The sequence below is a fragment of the Diabrotica undecimpunctata genome, chromosome 10, assembly GCF_040954645.1.
Source record: "Diabrotica undecimpunctata isolate CICGRU chromosome 10, icDiaUnde3, whole genome shotgun sequence".
Classification (NCBI taxonomy): Eukaryota; Metazoa; Arthropoda; class Insecta; order Coleoptera; family Chrysomelidae; genus Diabrotica; species Diabrotica undecimpunctata.
Genome location: NC_092812.1, coordinates 21,571,497 through 21,594,329, shown reverse-complemented (window position 1 = coordinate 21,594,329; position 22,833 = coordinate 21,571,497). Strand labels below are relative to the sequence as shown.

Sequence of the window (22,833 nt, the reverse complement as noted above, 5' to 3'; positions counted from 1 at the left end):
AAGTTTATCTGACAGATTATTATGTAGTCTGTCAGATAAACTTTCCGATAACTAGTTATCCGGAGGTTAAAAAACGGGGTATTAGAAAAAAAAACTTCAAAAAAACCGTATTCAGAAAATACGGCGCTAGGGTGGGTGCTGTACTGCCGCGTATGTACGGCATCAGTATGGTGTATTTGTGGATCGTAACGTATATGAACGATACTAGTGAGCAAGATGGACAATGTAGAACGTACTATCACGCCTTTGATGGGCGCTCGCCCATCAAAGATGCAAATGAAAATCGTACTTATACGGCAACAGTATCGAAAGGGTTAACGTGCTTACTCGTTGGATGTTCTGATAAGACTCCTTTCTTAGTGTCTGGTAAATAATAGTTCAAAAATTCTATAACGAAACTTTTTATTGTAGTTATTTACAAATAAAGTATAATAAATTAGTCAAACACATTGTTACCAAATACTCATTAATACTATTGTGGCTTGAAATCTGCAAAAGAAATAAAATATAAAAATCGATTCGAGGATGAATATTGTGAGTGTAAGCACAAACAGATTAAATGCAGAACATGCACAAACATGTTTGATGACAATGTTATTTGTTAACAACGAACATCGTTTCTGGCAATTAATGACATGTCATATTAGTGTGCCATCACCACAACCACATTCAGAGCAATTCAAATTACCATGGTCTAATGTCGGATTGTAATATGTGGTCAATTATTCTCTGAACTACATCTGTACTTTTGGCTGTACCACCCAAATCTGAAAGAAACAATAACTTGGTTAAATATATCTATTCTGAAATAGCTTTTAAATTATTAAAAAAATGAAGGTTGAAAGGTGCATATTAATTAATACCCATGAAATTTCAACATAACACAGACGATAAAGTATAAACATGTAGAGTTAACCACTGATACTGCCGATTTTAGTGGAACAAAAGCAAAGTTGTACACTCTATGGTTACCAATTTTAATGTATGTACAGTGCAATTTTAATGAAACGAATTTTGTTACATTATTACAATTGTTGACAAGGTATTAATAATAACTTCTGACTATAGTAAAAACCAGGTAATATTACTTTAATATTTAATTCCACGTTAGTTGAAAAGTAAATTAACTTTAATAAAATAAAAGGCAGATATCGAGCACAGTTTTTATTAAATCTTGCCCAACTACTTTCGCTCCTTGAGCATCTTCAGGAACATTTCGTCAAAATTAGGGTATCCAACAATTTGGTGAATGTCATAAACATTTACACAACACGAGACAAAGGACAAACATTTTAACAAGTATTATAAATTTGAAGAAGCTACATATTGGGTGACAACAGAGGGGAGAATCATTCTCTCAAAAATACCCTTTTTGGGGTCCACGGTCCACGAAACATAGATATGCCGGCTTGTTGTATTGTAAAGATTACTCTTGCACTTGCCTCAAAATAAATATATCGTCGGTGCATGATCTTCTCGACCTAAAACCTTGTTGTTCTTCTGCTAGTGTTATAATTTTATCAGTTTATTTGTTATCACTTTTGTTGTTAATTTTAGTGTTGTGTTTAATAAATGAATTTCTCTGTAATCTTCCGGATCCGATTTGTCTCCCTTTTTGAAGAGAGGTATTAGAATGCTTGATATCCATTCTGTTTTGCTCTTTTATTTTTTGGATTAGTTTTAACAGGTTCACTGCGTACTTAATCTAATAGGAACACGCCATGTGCTAGGAATTTTGTTTCAACAAACAGTGATAAGAATTGGTTGTTGGTATTTTATATGATATTTTAGACATTATATGCGACATTTGGGAACAAATGTCAAAAGGAATCGGATCCGCGCCGTTAGCACCACACTTTAAATTTTGACACCAAATGCTAACGGATCCACGTCTTATTTTTGAAATAAAAGGCTACAAAAAAATTATGTTTTATTTGAAAAGTAACAAAACATACACTAAAAATAATATAATAAGAGCAACTTGAACGTTATAGGTAACAAATAGTACAAACAAATACACCAACTAGAGTAATTTTCAGTCTTCATGGTATGTTACGAAGCATGCGCCTAGGCAAAGACCAGGTTTGTCGGTACAAATAAGACATTCATAAATCGTATCTTTTCTTTTTTTTATTCACTGTACACACCCTGCACTTTTTACGTTTCGATTCTCATTTTGTATTTTTTTCAAAATATGCCGTTCAGACGAATATTCAATGTTTTAGGAAAATTTTTCTGAGGAGAGCGTAGCAAATTTCTTATAATTTCTAGTAGAAAGTCATAAAGAGACAGTTTTGTTCCAGAATATTTGTTGTGTCTAAAATCACTTGTAGTATATGTATACCCAATTTTTTGTACCAGCGAAAGGTTTTTCTTTCGCAAGGATAGTATAACAACATTTGATCCTTGCTATCAACACCACTCATATTTTTATTATATTCGGCGATTGATAGAGGTTTTAGTTTTTTTGTTTTCGTTTGTTCTCACATTCTACCATAACATTGCTGAACTCAGTGGATATATACATTACTTCCCGTTTATCGACCCATTTGCCAACAACAACGCCGTTTTTATATTTTGCCTTTTTTTAACTTGGCTTTAGTCACTTCTACTGGATTTCCTTGTCTTTTTCCCAGAAGAGGTCCTGTACAATATGTTTTGTTCTTCATAAGTGTTTCGGCAAGGTCCATACTCTTGTAAAAATTGTCCATAAACAACGAGTGACCTGCATTTAGATGTTTGTGCATCAATTCCATGACAACTTTTTTTAAATGGTCTGTTCCGGCGATAGTATTAAATTTGTCAGCATAAGTACATAAATTTTTATACCAAATTTATGGCGCTTATTTTGAATATACATTCTAAAATAGAGACGATCACGCCATAAAACTACTGATTCACCCAGGGAGAGATTTTTGTCAGGCTAATATATATCATTCATTTTTTGATTAAAATAATTTAACAATGGACGAATTTTGTACAGCTTGTCCTCTATAACTTCTCCTATCTCTGGATTTTTGGCAAAGTGCAGACACCGAAGAATTAACAAAAAACGGCATCTACTCATATTTTCTGGGAAACACTTTACATTAAAAAGACTAACAGTTTTCCAATAATCTTGCGTTCTGTTGGTTTTCCGTGGCCCCATGTGTAAGAGTAGCCCAAAAAATTTATGCAATTCTTCGGTAATGAGTGGAATAACAATTTGTTACTCTAGATCTTTCTGTAACACCCGATATAAATAACTGTCCAGCATGCAGATTCGTTTCTGTCACTATCAGCTCAAAAAAAGTTTCATCCGCCAGAAGACGAAAGTAATCAAAAGGTGTCTTACTTTGTGGTGGCTCTACCAACAAGTTGCAACATCTAATAAACTCAAATTGTTTCATTCCTACAAAAATACAAATTTAACACTTTTTTAAACTCGCTTGTTTCCAACTTACCCAACTCATTCCCATCCTCATCGTCTGTGGATGGAAGATATTCGTCTTCCGATGAAATATATTCTGTATAATATATATATATATATATATATATATATATATATATATATATATATATATATATATAATATATATATATATATATATATATCGAGTTTATTACAGCTGCCGCCGTTTCTCGCAACCTAGCTTCCAACGCTTGCGATCGTTCCAGTCATCTACTTGTAGACCCCTATCTTCCATTGCACCTTTTACTTCTTGTCTCCACGATCTTCTTGGTCTTCCCTTTTTCCTGCGGTTGGTGAGGATCCACTGTAACATTCTCTTTGGCCATCGTTGATCATTCATCCTTTCTACATGGCCATACCATTTCAGCCTTTTGCATTCTATAGTTTTCAGGACGTCAATGTCTATGCCCATACGCTCTCTGATTTCAATATTCCTTACTCTATCTCTTCTAGTGAGTTGGCAACATCTTCTCCAATAATTCATTTCCATTGCTTTTATTTTGGATGCGTCATTTTTATTTATTACCCAAAGCTCTGAACCATATGTAGCAATGCTTTCTATGATACTTTTGTATATCCTAATTTTTGTGTTTCGGGTGATGTGGTTATTCCAAAGTATACTATTCAGTTGACGTATTGCTGAATTTCCTTGACCAATTCTAGTAGCTATTTCTTTTGTATTCCGACCATTGTTTGTAAAGTTTACACCGAGATATTTATAGCTATCAGTATTTTGAATTTGTTTGCTTCCTAGTTCTAAGTGCTTTCCTTCACCTCCCACTACTACGTACTCTGTTTTTGATGGATTAATTGATAAGTCCCACTTAGTATATTCTTCATCTATTTTTCGTAACATGTAGTGGATATCATCTTGATCTTCTGCAAGTATTACTTGGTCATCAGCAAAATGCAAGCTGTACAGTGTATGGTCTCCAATTTTAACACCCATAGGTTCACATTTTCTTTTCCAAATATCCAAAACCCCCTCCAAATAAATCTTAAAGAGTGTAGGTGCAATGCAGCAGCCTTGGCGAAGTCCTTTGGTCACTTTTATCTTTTTTGTCACTTTTTGTCCAATCTTTATTACACTCGTCATATTATCGTACAACTCCCTTACAGCATTAATGTAAATCGGTGGAATATTCTTGTCTTCTTCTGTATAATACAATTCTAAATATATCTAATACAATTTTGCCAGTGTCTTTATTTGTTCTAGTGATTCTTTCCATAAACTAAGAACCTGGTGTCAACTCTTGTTTTAAATGCGTGCTTGTCACAGTAATTTTTTGCTTTATCCCAAACCAACTAAATTGCATTGTAGTGCTCCGACGGAAGTCCGAGAGCTTCATGTCCATATTTAAGAGCCATTTGGTGGATGACAAATTTCTTTTGAATTTTATAGGCTTCACACCATTTCAGTATTTAACACCGACATTTAAAAATATGTCAGTGTGATCAATTTTTTTGTTAATCACGCCATCAGTGTTTTTTTGCACAGTTCCTTAAAGGAAATTTCTGTTCTAATTTTAGGTGGTAGAAAACATTATCCAGCACTATTCTGGACGGTTGCTAAATTACGGTATTATGGAAGTCGCATTTTTAACGGTGTCAATAAAGTGTGTTTAACTGAATATTATGTGCATGCAACTGATCTATTTCAAATATATTTTCTTATTTCTAGAATTTTAACTGCTGCTCATGAATCAATAAAACAACGGAAAACTTTAAAACACGGATATAAAAATCCCTGAGGGGAGAGGGGGTGGTTAAGAGCTTTGCTTACTTTTGCTGAAAAGGGAGAGGGGGGTCCGTAATTGTAATAAATCTGCTTACGTAATACTTAAACGGTACCTTACTTTCTTTATTTCATCCTCATTCATGCTGTTAGCTCTCCGAATGACCTCTCTTAGATACCACAAGCATCAGATATGCGTTTCTGAATTGCATTAACAGATAACATAACTTTTCGACTGTTTTCACTTTCTTCCAAATTGATTAAAGTACTGCTATGAATTAATACAACTACTAAACTCTTAAAAGTACGAGTGGTAGTACAACAGGGCCAAAAAAATCAAAAAACAAAACAGACGCACAATACCAACACAGAACAGTATAACAAGCAAGCCAGCAATACAACTAAGTCCGTCGCACAAATACAAAAAGAAAATTAATGTTTGATCTTAAATTAACAAATTTCTAATCAAACATTAGAAAGTATTGCCTAATTTAGATGTAATAGTTTTTAAATTTGTTTATTTATATACGTAGAACTAATCGCTTATATCTACATAAAAAGAATATCACTAAATAATCAAGTATTATTTATATAAAGTTTTCATACCTGTACAAAGAAGATCCTGTGACAATGTAGTCCGGTTTAAGGAAACTTTTTTTCTAATATTCTTGTAAAGGCATAACTTTGATTATTCGGTAAACTTACATTATAGGTGCCAACAAGAAATTGAACAAAAATCATTTGAGCTAGCTTTTACCTTGTTTAAGCTTTGCGCTTCTTCAAGGGTGGTATTTTAATTTTAATTGGTGAGAGCTGTAAACTGCCGTCCTCCGAGACAGGGCGTGACCGCTGTAAAGCAGGAGTGTCAGAAGAATTATTTCCGCCTTGTTGGAGCCGTGTGAACCAAGCCCGCTACTAAGTACAAGTTCCATGGGAAAACGGTCCTTTTCAGATTACTGGCCTTTTGTTTAATTGGGTAAAACGCGTGGAGGATAGCTGTGGCTATGTCCTCACCTAGGTATCGTTGTGCAATGAGATTGGGAAACCACAGAAAACCAATCTCGTACTGTCCTTGCGATTTGAATTCGACTCTTAAGGAGTGTGTGTGGTGCTCACTGTTTGTTATTTGGTGTTGTGTTTAAGTGTTTATTAATGTGGTATGTTAATATAGTTATTGAATGTGTGTTGTTGGCTTTTTCTCTATGTTTATGAATGTGAGCTAGGTGGAGGTAAAGTGTATATATAGGTAAATGATAGTGTGTATTTGAATGATGTGTGTGGGTTATGGTATGTGTATATCGGCGTGCATGTAGGTGTAGTTTGTGTGTTTATGTACGGAGTTGGGTGAAGGTTTGATTTATTAGCTTATTAAAACAGGAAGTGGTTATGGCGTATCCATATAGGGTGTTGGTCATTTGGTTGAGGTAGCGGATAGTGTCGTTCCCCTTTTCAGGGATGACGTTAAAAAGGATCATGGACATGAAATGTATTAAGGATTTCATATCTGAGGAAAGGTCGTATGACGGATTTGTTTAGGAGTGTATACAGGTTGGATTTGTTTATAGTTTTTTACAGAGCAGTAAAAGGTTATACATAAAGATGTAAAAGATATCTCCGCTGACCTGGGTTTTAATAGACCTAATATTATTATTAAATAAGAAAATAAAGCTACATAACAGTAACACTAAATTGAAGGAAACCATGAACAGAAAAAATAATGTGAAGTTATATCAAAGTCAGAAGTAATATCGACAGAAATTGAACCAGAAGAAAACTCTGTTGAAATAAAATATACTGCATAAAAAAATACTAAAATACCACATCATACATCCTAAAAATACTACAATTGGAGGTAGTAGAAGTCAACTTTGAAGTTGAAGATATTCAGGCAACGGTGGTCAACGTCAGGTGGTAAAGACCTATAACCTGGCAGTTATTGGCTTATATAGTCCCCCAAAGCACAATATCAAAGCTGAAAGATATATATACTACACTTTTCGAATTCGCGGGTGATCGGTTCATCATGGGAGGAGATTTTAACGCGAAACATAAAATGGGCTTCAAGACTCATAACAACAAATAGTAAAGAATTGCTCAAAGAGATAATTGAGAATAAGTTTGAAGCAATCTCAACAGGAAAGCCTACGTATTAGCCCACAGACCCTATGAAAATTCTTGTTTTAATATGACTTTTACATCACTAAGAATGTATCGGGTTACTATACATAAATAGAAGTGAACTTGAAGTTAAATCAGATCATACTCCTATTATACAAGGTGGTCCAGAATTATGTACATTAATTTCTAGAGCTCATAGTACGTCCAAAAATAAGGGTACTTCTTTATGTACACTTTTTTATAAACCTGAATAATAAGGGAGATACAACCCTTTAAAGGGGTGAATTGAAATTCTTATTTTTTCAAATAACTTCCAAACGGTTTTGAATACGGAGTTCATATTTTGGGAGTGATTATAAGATATTAGGATAATTAATTTCATGTCACCACCTACCACATCCTATATTAATACAGGGTAGTTTTGGAGGGTAAGTGGGGGTTATTGCGTCACAGGTTTTTTAATTTTTACATATTTTAAAAAAATATTCCAAAGCATACTTCATGAATATTAAGAAATGTAACGATTACAACAAAATACATGTATACCTTCGAGTTTAAATAAATCGAAAACGGTGATATCTATCGAAATATTACAAGAGTACCTTTTTTGCGTAGAAAAGTCTAAGGAAACAATTTTTAAAATATTTTTTTAAAATATGCAAAAATTAAAAAACATGTGACGCAATAGCCCCCACTTACCCTCCAAAACTACCCTGTATTAATATAGGATGTGGTAGATGGTGACATGAAATTAATTATCCTAATGTCTTATAATCACTCCCAAAATATGAACTCCGTATTCAAAACCGTTTGGAAGATATTTGAAAAAATAAGAATTTCAATTCATCCCTTTAAAGGGTTGTATCTCCCTTATTATTCAGTTTTATAAAAAAGTGTACATAAAGAAGTACCCTTATTTTTGGACGTACTATGAGCTCTAGAAATTAATGTACATAATTCTGGACCACCTTGTATAAACTATTAGTGAAAATATCATTAAAAAACCTTACGACCCTATGTTGGTTTTATTAACAATAAAACGGACTGGGAAAGCTTTAGAATTACACTAAAAGAATTGATTTGGCAGTGTCACTGAAAACTCAAGAGAACTTGGACGCTGAAGTGGAAAAATTCAATACCGATATTCAACAACCAGCCTGGGAAAATACCCCTGAACTTAAAAATTGAGATTGAAAGAAAAAAGCTACGCTAAGGAAATCTTGGATTAGTCACTATTTAAATGGGAATAAGCCACAATTAAAAGTTAAAGTAAGTTTATTGACGTTTCAATTTCCACTTCGGAAATCGTTCTTGAAATTTTAAAGTCGTCTACTTTAAAATGTATAAGTATGTCTGAATTGTCAATATAAATGAGTCAGATAAAATTAAATTATTAGAATTTTTCAATAAGTAACAAAAAAACAAAATTTGTTTAATTTACTAATGTTTGTATTTTGAGAACGATTTCCGAAGTGGAAATTGAAACTTACTTTAACCTTTATTATTAATTATTTCCATTTAAATAGTAATTACTTTAACATGCCACAAGAAAATAGCTTCAGAACAATACTTGGATTAGTCTACGAAAAAAGATTAGCAAGAAAAAAATGACAACTCACAACTAAAGGAGAGATTAGGAAACTTAAGAATGAATCCATTAGCGAATTCCTGATACATTTGATTCCTTAGATTCTTAAGGAGCTACCTAGAAAGGCCCTGGTTAAAATTACCAATCTAATTAACGCATCGTTTCGTTTAAATTATGTTCCACAACTGCGGAAGGTAGCTGAGATCATCATGATCCCAAAACCAAGCAAATTGCCACATAAAATTACGTCGCATCGGCCAATATCCTTACTTCCGATTATGTCAAAACTGTTCGAAAAGCTCTTGCTTCAGAGGCTGAAACCTGTTATCGAAAAAAAGGCGACTCGTCCATGATTACCAATTCGGATTCCGAAATCAGTGCTCTAAAACTGATCAGTCTACCGGATCACGGACGTATCAGCATTATTTTTGGATGTAGCACCGGCATTCGACAAGGTTTGGCACGAAGGGTTGGAGCATAAGATAAAAATAGACCTTCTTGTCCAATAATCAAAGATCTTAATTTCATGTTTAATTTCTTTCCCAACCTACCGAATTATTGTAGCAGTCAAACGACATTTGAGTAATGTGAAATTCATATCAAATATTGAACATGTTGCCTGTGTGATTCCATTTCAATTTAGGTAAAGAGAAATAAGAATAAGACTTACTTGGGTTATAATATGTGCTATTGTGAATTCAGCATTTAGTATGCCATGTACCGTTGCCTTGAGGATGTATAGAAAAATATATATGTATATATATATATATATATATATATATATATATATATATATATATATATATATATATATATATATATATATATATGTTTGTTTTGAGGTTTCCGCGGGAGCTATATGTGCTGTCACTATTTTTCCGGGTTTGACCCCGCGTTGTAAAATGCTGGTTTTCTTGAAAACCATTGTTTTGGCGACGTTTCGGCAAGGTCTCACTTGCCATTCTCAAGCCTGGTGAATCTACTTCTCGTCGTTACTCGATTAGTACTGGTCTTCCAGTACTACTAGTACTACTGGACCAGTACTAATCGAGTAACGACGAGAAGTAGATCCACCAGGCTTGAGAATGGCAAGTGAGACCTTGCCGAAACGTCGCCAAAACAATGGTTTTCAAGAAAACCAGCATTTTACAACGCGGAGTCAAACCCGGAAAAATAGTGACAGCATATATATATATATATATATATATATATATATATATATATATATATATATACAGTGCGTCAATTTTAAAATCGACCCTCTAGGCCCCACCCACGACAACCAAAAAAGTTTAAATTGCAAACCCCTACTTGTGATACATCATTGAAAAGACTATAAAAATGCTATCCAATGGTATAACTAATAATTATACAGGGTGAAGCAATAATTGTAAAAGTTTGGCTTAAATGGAAAATTTAATGAGGTTTTTGTTGTAAAAAAATTTTTTAAATTGACAAATTGTTTTATAAACAGACACATAAGAAAAAGACAAATAAAAAAAAGTTTAAAAGCCAAGTGTGCAGACCAACTGTGATTTTTGACTTATGAGGTTAAGAGTAAATGTCATTTCTTAACATTGCAAATGACACCACTTCTTTTATTTTTTCTTTTTCTTATGAAGTATTATTACTAATAGAATATACATCAAAATTTACCAGAAAGTTGTTTGAAGTTAAAAAACCAAAATTGTATACTAAATACTTTAAGATAGATTGAAAGCTGGAAAATTACAATGAATCAGTTGCTGAGGCATAATTGGAATAGAGAATGGTTATCTAAATATAATAGTAGGAGTAAATAGTGCTTAAATGATTTATATCACTCCTTTTGTTCATTGCATTGGCATTCTGAGAAATGAATGCCATTTCTAAGAACAGTCTTTTAGTATAGTTGGACTCTGTAGCTAAAACTCTGACCGATTCATAATTCATTTTATGATGTTCTTTGTTGACATGTTCCGCAAGAGCAGATCTTTCAGGATATAATCTGCTATCACTCCGGTGACTAATTAAACGATTACCTAAACTGCGTGAGGTTTGTCCCACATATACTACTAATGGACATGACATTTACCTGCAGCACCTAATAAGCTAAAGACTGGTAACTTCATTTTACTTTTAAATATTATATTTCAATCTTAATCTATTCAATAATGTTACCTAAAGTCAAAATTAAATTTAACTAATAATATACTGTTGGAAGTGCATCTTATGATCTTTTTAGTTTTCTGCATATTAATATTAATGTTTTTTACTTCAATTTTTTTATATACATGTACAATTACCATATGTTCTTTTGCTGTGCTAAGTTTGTTAATTTGTAAACTGTACCTAGTTTCAATTAATTGTTTATACAACTTGATCTCAAAATGTCCATTGTCGCAAGCTTTTTCACACATTTAATATCATTGACTGCTACATGTCTCTTTAAGATGAACTGATGATGCTTTCTGATTAGAAAGCGAAACGTCTTCAATAAATAGATGAAGAAGCCACCTTCTTTGTCTTTTATTTCTGCACTTTGACCGAAAAACCCACCACTCTTCGAGTGTTCCTTAATATATATATATATATACTAATTACACAACAGTTTTATACATATAAAATATTAATATAATTAAACAAACCTGGTGTATGAATTTTATCTTCAGAAATCGTTTTGACCATTGCCCTATGGATTAAATTGGCATGTTGTTGGTGTCCCAAGTGTTTTAACATATCGACACTAGCGCTCAACATGGCAATAGGATTGGCAATATTTTTTCCAGCTATGGCTGTACCAGTATTACGAGTACCAGGTTCAAATATAGCATACTGTAAAATAAGATCACACATTTCTATTAATATAATTGTAATTAAACAGTTTAAATGATTAAAATATCTACTGGACACTGCTCTACACCGATAAATGAGAACTGGATATCAATAAAAGTTAAGGGCCTAAAAACACGAAATTTGGAGATTATTAAATTGATCCATATATGGAATAGAGTTCTGAGATCTTCAAGAGTTACAGTGTGAAGGGATTCCACCCCTTTCCAATATATATACGGTATAAGAGGCCTTACAGACCAATGGCTCCAAGATTATGAAACAGTCCTCCGATTATTAAAATATTGAATCCATACAAAAACAAACGAATCGAAAAATGATAATGCAATGTTTGCAATGAAACCATTGTCCATATACTAAGCAGGTGTTTATCTCTAATATACAAAGATCCAGAAACACTGAAGATATTTGATTGAAAAATTTTAAAATGAATACTGGACCATGATGAACAAAGGAAGTATTTAGTAATAATGAAAGAAGATATACGGAGTAAGTCCACTCTGATCACAATTTTGATTGGAATTTATAAAATTCCTAAAATAGTTCGATTTTTATTTCAAAGCGGATGTTATATTTTAACGATACAGACATCTGCCATTTGTGAATCCCTCCTCCCAATTCCACAATCCCTTAATTTTCAATAAATAATATACCATCAGTGGCACTTAATTAGGGAGAAATTTCGATAAAGTGTTCAGGAATCCATGATTTTTTTTTGATATAACTTATTTACAATTATTGGAGCTGCGAAACTAGAAGGCAAGGAGTTGACCAATGAAGTATCGTTAAAATGTATCCCCTTATATGAATATGAATCCCCTTATGTGTATATGAATATTATCAATATCAGAGTGGACTCTTTTCAGTGAAGACATTAAATCGCTAAAAATAGAAAGCATATAACAAACACAATATGCAGAACTGTTAAATATGCCTAATATAAAACAAAGACATTTAGGGAGTACTTATTTGATTTTTAAAGGTAAAATTAGGTTGTATTTTTAAAATAATTATGATTTTATATTACATGATCTCCGTAGTTCTTTCCAGAAAGTAACCCAGCTCCTCCTATTAATCCACAAACAACATTTGACACGATACTTCCATACAAGTTCGTCATGATCATTACGTCAAATTGATGAGGTTTAGAGACCAGCTGCATACAACAGTTATCTATAATCATTTCATTGTGTTCAATTTCTGGGTATTCTTTGGCAATTCTTTTTGATGTTTCCAAAAATAATCCATCAGATAGTTTCCTAAAATTAAATGAATATATTACAATAAACAGAGATACTTCTATATATGAATGGTATCATTATAAATATGGAGGCAAAGTTAGTATTAAAAGGTATTTAAAAACAGCAAAATTTGTAAAAATTAGATCAAATATATATATATATATATATATATATATATATATATATATATATATATATATATTAATAATATATATATATATATATATATATATATATATATATATATATATATAAAGGAATTAAAAATATATATGATATTCATAATGTAGGCTTGCGATATATCCCATTTTGTTATTAGTAACCGCCGGATCCACAGAATTAATAACCACACAGAAGTGAAACTCAGAGTAGATTCCTTTGATGTTGTAGGGACCCAGATATTTGATCTTGTGCACCTTTTCAGAATTATACACTGACGTTCGTATTCATAGTCCGACTCCAGCGCGTCGCTGGCTGTTCACCACCATATCTATGTTTCATAGTCGACTTACAGCCTGGTTGACGCAAGCGTAAAGCATCTTTCTCCGAACAGTCGCTGGCATGTCGCTGGGTACGCGCCAGTCGCTTTCACAGTCATCTCACACTCGAATGACGCATGCCCTGTTTAGAGATTTTCGAAGCTTCGCCAGAGAAGGCATATGCATGCTCTGGCGATTCGCCGATTCGCCCGTCAATTTGAAATACGTTTGCGATGGACGATTTACATCAATATTATGTAGTTAACCGAGAAATAAATGAACAAAACGATATATTACAAGTACCCAGTTATAAGGGACATGCAAAATTCATTACACTTTTATAATGATAATGAATTTCGAAAAAGGTATAGATTTCGAAAACAAACAGTTATTGAAATAATGTTGCCAGTAATAAATGATGAAATGGTGAAAATTAATCGACGTGGATTACCGTTTCCACCCATTTTATGTCTTTTAGTTGCCTTGAGTTTTATGCTACTGGAAATTTTCAGGTAGGATAAATTAAAGAATATATTTTCAGAACATGATATATGTATATATATGTATATATATATATATATATATATATATATATATATATATATATATAAAATATATATATAATGGTAGATCGTAGTATAGTTAATTTTAATTTAGTTTTTAGATTGTAACTGGAAATCTTAGAGGATTTTCACAACCCACGGTTTCGAGATGCATTTTTAAAATTTCCCGCCTACTTGCTCAGCTATTACCCACATATATAAACTTTCCTGAAGGTCTCGAAAACCAGAGAAAGAACCAAAGGCTGTTTTACGATATTGCCAATTTTCCCAAAGTAACAGGGTGTATAGACTGTACCCACATATCAATAAAAAGTTCTGGAGGGAATATGGCCGAGGTATATAGAAACAGGAAAAGATATTTTTCAATAAACGTCCAAGTAGTGGGTGGACCCAATTTAGAAATTTTCGATGTTGTAGCTCGTTGGCCTGGAAGAGAACATGATTCGATGATCTTCAATAATAGTTCAGTGAAACACCGTTTCGAGAATGGCAGTTTAACAGGATTTCTTCTTGGAGATAGTGGCTATGCTTGTTTACTGTATTTAATGACGCCTCTTTTAAATCCTGGAATTGAACAAGAAGTAAGGTATAGCAGATCTCATATTAGAACAAGAAATACCGTTGAGAGATTGTTTGGATTGTGGAAAAAAAGATTTTGTTGTTTGAGTCGGGGTTTAAATAATAAATTGGAAAGAGTTCCAGAAATAATTGTGGCATGTGCAGTTCTTCACAATATTGGGATCAAAGTGAATGATGTAAATGATGAACAAGATAATGTGGAAGAAGAACTAGATGATAATGAACCTCACATACCGAATCAAGCTCAAAATATTGGACAGATTGTACAAAGAAGACTTATTGAACAACATTTTAATTGATTTCAATTTTATGTTACACCGTTTGGCGCTCTTTCACTTAGCTGTGTTGAAGTAATTAATAAATAAATACAATTCTCCCTTTCTAAAATTCCAAATTTTCCTGCTCAATACTACTCAAAATTCCATACAAACCTATCACTTTTTTCCATTATAATATCAATAAATAAAAAACAAATCAAGAAAAACAAATGTATGTACGAGTAATTATAACATATCAATGTGTATAAAATAGAAAATCAAATTAGAAATTGTTAGTGGGACATCAGCTAACAATTAAAAGGTCTTTAGAAAATAAAATTTTTATTTAAACTAATATACTGAATGCAATCTATCTGTTGGTTGAATGGTATTTGCAAAAACAATATCCTATGCATAGTCCATTTTTTTTTGTCACAATCAGCACACTCGTAAATTGTGTTTTTTCAAATTTTATCCATACAACATATTCTACATCGTTTTTTGTCACGTACTAGTTATATTTCAATATTGATAATGGTCTGACAACATTCCATCCTCTCTTGGTTGTGTGTTCAGTCAAAGTATTGGCAAATTCAGAAGATCCTTTTTCCGTCCTCGTAGATTCGCCACTGACTACCCAACGCTTAGCTACTCTTCATACAATTTGTATTATCTTGTAAAAAAAACCAAGCATTCTCAAGAAAATTGCACTTTCATATAAAAAAACGAGTTATTTATCTTGTACTTTTTTTATACAAGGCGCAATATTTAATTACTTAATATTATTATTAATATTAAAAAACAATATTAAAAGCTTTAATACTATTACCAATATTAAAAACTTTAATATATTATACATTATAATATTAATATGAATGAGTAGATTGCTGTAGATCCTTGTCATCAAATACGTCTATGTTTTCATATCGAGTAGTAAGTAACCGATCGCCCACTAGCGGTTCTCCGAAGATTGACTATGAAACAGGGGATGAAATCTCAATGGAGTGTTCGCTAACTGAAGAACCGCCGGCGACTCTTCCTGGCGACGCACTATGAATACCAGTGTGAGAAGTATTTTTACTTACACAGTGAACACAGAATTTCGCTTCTGTGTGATTATTAATTCAACTACGAGATATATCACAGATATAAACATATATTTGGTGGTAAAGAAGTAGTATCCTTTATAAAAATAGGAAGACTAAGATGGGCAGGACATCTGGCAAGATCACAGCAGAACAATCCTCCTAGAAGAATCCTTATGTCACAACCTGTGGGAAGTAGAAGTAGGGGTAGGCCAAAACTCAGATGGAGGAATGGTGTAGATGAGGATGGTAGACAAATAGGCGCAGCAAACTGGCAACAGTTGGCAATGGATAGAACTGACTGGCGAAATAGACTTGGGAAGGTCGAGGCTCTTTTATAGGGCTGTAGCACCAATGATTATGATGATTATTAATTCTGTGACCGGAACAAATATCTGGATTTGTCAGGGACTAAAACTTATGTCAATTCTTTTAATTTCAATTTTGAAATTTTGGTCTTCAAGGCCTTGAAACTATCAAGGTCAACTTTATTTAGATGATCTCTTAAGGATCTCATCCTCTGGTTAATTTTTTTCCTTGGAAGCCATCAATTCTATACCGCTTGTATTGCAGACAACTAGGCTTAGTCTACATCTTCCATTGGTTTACCCAAAGCTCTTGTATCAAGGCGACATCGAACCTTCCCATAACAATAGACCTATTTGAAGTTGAGACAGACTATGCAACCGTGGTTGACTTTCTAATCATTCCCTACATATTTGTTTATCGAAACAGAGACTTACCAATTTCTGATGGACCATCTCGTTTTGTAATGTGTGCATTTTATTCCCACGAGTTGAGATGAAAAACTGCCAGGCACGACAATGTGCCAGTAGCATGCCAAGGCTACAAGCCAAGACACTCTGAGACCACCTTATATACTCAACTACAAATCTAATTTGCAGAATGTTGACTCGAAAAAGTGTAGAGGCTTATTCATCTAATTGAGAATTAAATGATGTCATTAAAACTATGAGATTGTTTCTTGAAGTATAAACATTTTATCTTTTCCTCCATTAATAACTTGATACAATGGTTATTATTTTTTCGTTTTTGTTAAATAACAAAAAGATACATAGTGTGGAGTTGCAATAATAGAATATAATTTAATGAATTTCAACAAAAATGAACAATGACTTCAAATAAGACCAGAAAATATGATATGAAGAAAATCAGAGCAAGGAAAAAGTATTTGTCTGTGAGCACAAATATGTATAAGAAAAAAGAAAATGTTGACCAAGAAACATTAACTATGGGAATTAGATTAGAATCTAGAATATGGTATAAGAAACAGATAATATGGTACGAGAAAGAAAAGAATCAAAAAGAATATAGTAATTTTTTTCTTAGTTAAGACACAACGTAAGTATTCAAAATTATAATCTTCCCATATTTCTTACACTAATTTAATTTTTTTAAGGTCACACCTGAAATAATCAATATATTAAATTTATTAATTAAAACTTACATAATGTTGGCTTTATGGATGGTGGTTATCTTCTTTCTGCCATTGTTCTTTGCCCATTCAAACGCAAACCTTGCAACTCTGTCAGAATTGGATTCTGTAACAACTTTCATGCTCTCTACTACACCATCTACGCTCTGAAAATAATAAACATATTATAAATGTATTAATTTATTTATTAATAAATCAAATATAATTTCTGACGAAAATGCCTTTTTGATTTTTTTTCGGTTATAGAAAATATTAAGATATAATTCAGATATCCTTAGAAAATATCAACAATGTTGAAATTATCATCTTACACTTACTTCAGCGTTACAAGAAGGCTGTGCAACTTTCAATTGTTTTTACTATGTCATTTTTGCTTATTAATGTCAAAAGTGTTTATTATCATCGTGACTGTATCAATTATTGGCAATTTCAAGATGTCTTTGAGTGCAGAAATTGTTGCTTCTATTGTTTCTCTTATTTAGGACGGAAGAAGTCAAGTTTACGTAGCTGACAGATACGGCATTTCATGCAGTACAGTGCAACGTGTTTTTACTCGTTTTTTAAAGACAGGAGTTTACACCCGACGTCCTAGAACAGGTCCCCAGAGAAAAACTACTAATCGGGACTATCATTTTATAGTGTCTTAAGTACTAAGAAATCGTAATTTACCTGCTTCTAACCAATGTTAGTGAATGATCCATTAGAAAACTGATAAATTAGGCTAATCTAAATCTTTAAACACCTGCTACACTACCCGAACTTTACAGGGAAAATCGTGTAGCCAGATTACATTTTGTTAGGGAGTATCGCGATTGAAATGCAGACGACTGGAGAAATGTTATGTTTACCAATGAGTCCAGATTTTGTCTATGTTCCCCAGATGGTCACGGAAAAGTCTGGAGAAGACATGGTGAATGATATCCCCAGTGCACTTTTAGGCCTAGAATAAGTTTTCAAGGTGACTCAGTTACGGTGTGGGTTGGTATATCTTCTGAGGCGCGTACAGAATTGTACATTGCCCTAGGGGATCTCTGACCGCTGATAGGTACATAAATGAGGCACTATAAAATTATTTTGTCCCATGTGTACCATTTATTGGAGAAAACTTCACACTGATGAATGACAATGCACGCCCTGATGCAGCCTGAATTGTCAGAGAATATTTAAATGAAGTTAATATTACCCATATGGCATGGTTTCCAATTTAAATCTCATCGAGCATGTTTGGGAGAGGCTTGGAGGAATTTGAAGCTGGGTACCTGCTTCTCTTACTTTAGATCAACTCAAAGTGGCTCTTTTAGAGGAATGGGAAGCAATAACCCAGAATGAAGTTTTAAACTTAATTAACAGTATGCCCAGAACAATTAATACTGTTATACAGGCTCGTGGAGGTAATATGAGGTTTTAAATAAAGCGAGAAGTAATTTGTATATGTTTCCTTCTTATTTCTATTTTGTTTCTGAAGATAATTACATTGGTACCAATTTGTTGCATTTTTTTATATTAATTTGTAAGTTTTTATAATTCCTTTAAATACAAATTTTTCGCACACATTTTGTACCTACCTACATACCTTAAAACCCTCTATCAGAGCATGCTAATCGACGATTAGTTACCATAAAAAATATAGTGTATTTCGACAATTTTATCAAAAGTCAAAGAGTGCCTGTTTTTCGTGCTAATCTTTTCTAATCATTTTTCTAATCATGTCCTAAACTAGTGATTCATGCTTAAAATAGGATTTCTAATACTGTTTTGTACTAAGTCATTTCAAAGTTTTAATCAGAAGTCACCCCATTTATTCAAAATTGTTGGGCCAGTTAGGTTGAGAATTTAAGGGATTAAGGTCGGGATTACATGCTGGTGAGTCCATTGTTTCAATGCCAACTTCCACAAGGTCCTGTTGAACTACTAGGGCTGCATGAAATCTAGCATTATTAAAAAACATTCCAATATATAGGGCAAAAAGCACTACATGATCCTATAGAATGTATAATATGTAGGGCTCAGCTGTAAGATTTTCATTATTCAATACCACAAAGTCCATCCATTCTGTTAATAAAATGTCTCCACATACCATAAGCTCATTTTGGGCTCAATCTCTTCCTTAAATCCGCAATTATATGTTTCTAGTCCCAGTCCTAACATATGAGTCAGAGACTTGGATTCTAACAAAAAATAATAAAAACATGTTAGGATGTTTGGAAAGAAAAATACAAAGATGAATCTATGGAGCAGTGAATGACAATGGAGTGTGGAGAAGACCATAAAACTTCGAACTTTATAGAATGTACCAAGAACCAGATATCATAAAACATATTAAGATGGGACGTCTGAGGCAGATAGGGCATGTAATGCGGATGGAACAAAATGACCCAGCTAGAAAAGTACTCCTTGATAAACCCATTGGTCAGAGAAGAAGAGGAAGACCCCAGAACAAGGTTTCTTGATAATATAGATGAAGACATGAGAAATATGGCAATACATTCTTGGCGGAGGAAGGCGAGGGATAGGGACAACTGGAGAGAAATTCTTGAGGAGGCTAGGACCCACGGAGGGTTGTAAAGCCAGAATGATGATAATACCATAAGCAGCCTTCACCAAATAAAATGGTATTCATTATTTTGAGGTATACCTGACTTATCTATCCATAGAATTGTTCGCAATTCACATTTAAATGCAAATTTACTCCCAGAAGATGTTGCTAAACTGTTTTCAGGTTTATTTGGATACCACATGTGTTAAAAAGCTCATATTGCAACTGTCAGGTTGTTATAAATTTCTTTCTTAGAGAAATGCTCAACAAACTATCTTGAAAGGGGGTTGTGACAGTTTCTGCATTGCCCAGCTCTTCTGGGAATCTCACTAGTTACTCTGTATTGTTTAACCACTCTCAATACTGAGATATGGAACACACTGAATCTTAGTGTAATACAATGGGTTGAGCACATTCCTCAGGATTCTCATTGCATCTTAACAGTTTAAACAAAAAAAATTCAAAAAGAATAAAAAATCAAACTTTAAACTGGCTTAAAAGTTGATTTGATCAACTCAACATTAACTTAATTAAAAAAAAAAAAAATGTTACTGATAAATATAAAATTTCAGCAGTAAAAATTTGTGAATGCTGTTTAAAATGTCTTTTGTTGTTAAAAGAAATATTATACAGGGAACTTTCAAAATATAGCTATATTGTAGTTTATTTAAATTGGTAATAACTAACTTTCTAAAAATATTTAATTTGTTCACTAATTTCTTGGAGTATATATATATATATATATATATATATATATATATATATATATATATATATATATATATATATATATATATATATATATATATATATATATATATTAACTACTTACCTCATGTTCTAACATAGCATATTCACCCTCTGTATTCTGCCTGATAATTACAATATCAATATCTTTTTGTCTAGCAGGAACACCTGGGTATGATTTAACATGGAGAATATTGACAAATAGGTCTAATTCGTTTCTAATTGCAACATTTCTTGATAAAACTCCAGCACTTTCACTTTTTGTTTCAATGTTACCTTTAATGGCTACACCATTCCGTTTTATAGATGTAAGTGCATAATCCAACTCTAAATTATCTTCTGAATTTTCATCTATGTCAATAACTTCAAAATCTACTGGTGCTGCAGCATACTTAAATACCTCCCTTACATATCCCATTAGTTCTGGACCAATGCCTCCTCCAGGTAACATTGAAACTGCATGTCTACCTCCATATAAAGCAACGGGTATGGAGCTCTAAAATATTTCAATATCTATTTAAATAAACATATAGAGAGTAAACATTATAAATATGTAATACCTAATGCACACCCATAACAGCGTAAACTTAAAAACAATGTTCTGATGATAATCTAATTTTGATGCATAAAATATAAAACAAAATCAAAATATACAAAATGGCACAATATTTACTCACATATGTGCATTACAATCATCTGATTAATGTGTGTATGCTTTTGAGATCACTTAAAAGAATATTAATAGGTAAGCATTTCTTCTTACTATAAGTAGCAGTCGGAATTTATTAGTTTGTCTACATAAAGAAAAACAGAACACTACACAACATTCAAACAAGCTAATGTGATATACACAATCATAAAATTTTGTTATAGATTCTAAAAACAAACTAATTTACCTGATTCTGAAAGTAACAACTTCAACTACAAAAGAAATGACCATATTCGAAATATAAATTTGAACTAGCACATGACAGAAATATCTATAACTAAACTAAAATTTCTACTGTAAAATATATACATCATGAAAACTTTAAGCAGTTATTTTTGATTTTCTGCACTTAATTTTTATAGTTAAATGTTTAAATCTGTGTACATAAGGTATGCTTTTAGTAGAACCTTAAAATTAATAGTAACTTACTTGTTTTTTAATAAGGGGTGTTTTATGTTGAATTTCAAAGGCTGACATTGTGGATTGGGCCTAAAAAGGAATTTTATTTATTTGAGATTTGATTATATAATACTATTTTACCCTAAAGATCCTTTGACCCAAATTAAATGTATTCTTTTTCATAACTCTGGATGCCATTTTAACTGTTTAAAAAGTAATTTCACGGTCTCAACAATTGATTAATTTAAAATTTTATCATATGGTCTCCATTTACTTTAGCCTTCACAAACTTCAAATAGAGGAAGACCAAATAATTGTATAACCCCTGCTTGTCAAATCGAAGCAGCGATCAAGAACTATCGATAGTATTATCGATTACTGTCAATAATTCGCATCACAGAACATGTGTTTCAATGTTTATCAAAAGTTTGTAAAATATTTTGCTTACATATATTCTGATCAAACGAATTGTTTTGCTGTTATAACGTTACAGTTACTTGCAATAAATATATATTATTAAATACTATGAGTAGTATTATTAAACCCTGGGTTACTGGAACTGACATTTATTTTTAATGAATGAATTGCACCAAATCTAGACAACTTACACAACAATAACCATTGTAGTGCTGCCTAAGTTTCAGTATGTCCTAATACATTGATCGCTAAGCCTTTCGACCTTATTCTCTGTGCTAAAAGTTGTGGTAAGCAATAGAAATGATATATGGTCAAGTCACGTTAGGTAGGTAAGCCACCTTTCACGCATAGATCTAGGTGATTTTAACTGAGGACCTCTATGACATGCATTGACGTAACTGCTGAATATGACACGGTCTGGAAAGATGATTTAAACTGTGTTTTTCAAAATAATCCCTTTTGTAAAACGATGACTCGACTTCTAAATATCATGCTGGGCAGCAGATACTTTTGTGTAACCACGGAAAATACGGTAAACAACAGAGAACCTTAAACAACGGCCTCCCTGATGGGTCAGTCATCTTTTATTTAGTATTACATAATATATAGCTGATATGCTTCCTATTAAATTAGTTAATATA

General features: G+C 32.6%; 1 protein-coding gene across 2 annotated transcripts; it reads right to left on the bottom strand.

The window, feature by feature from the left end:
- Window positions 1-385: 385 nt before the first annotated feature.
- Window positions 386-22,106, bottom strand: Idh3g (Isocitrate dehydrogenase (NAD(+)) 3 non-catalytic subunit gamma). 2 transcript variants are annotated; one of them, XM_072546111.1, is made up of 8 exons: window positions 21,917-22,106; window positions 21,806-21,865; window positions 20,753-21,163; window positions 17,397-17,530; window positions 12,752-12,983; window positions 11,520-11,706; window positions 689-767; window positions 386-489 (listed from the first exon to the last, which is right to left on the bottom strand). In XM_072546111.1, coding segments are annotated over exons 1-8 (1,161 nt in total). In that variant the 5' UTR covers window positions 21,974-22,106; the 3' UTR covers window positions 386-488. The 2 variants fall into 2 exon arrangements, with proteins under 2 accessions (XP_072402212.1, XP_072402211.1); XM_072546110.1 differs by lacking the exon at window positions 386-489 and having other exon boundaries at window positions 685-767.
- Between the last annotated feature and the right edge of the window lie 727 nt (window positions 22,107-22,833).

Coding starts and splice junctions, on each gene's coding strand:
- Idh3g (XM_072546110.1), bottom strand. CDS start 21,973: ATGGCATCCAGAGTTATGAAAAAGAATACATTTAATTTGGGTCAAAGG. Junction 21,164..21,805: donor CACCCCTTATTAAAAAACAA/GTAAGTTACTAT, acceptor GAAATATTTTAG/AGCTCCATACCCGTTGCTTT. Junction 11,707..12,751: donor GAAAGAACTACGGAGATCAT/GTAATATAAAAT, acceptor CTTATTTTACAG/TATGCTATATTTGAACCTGG.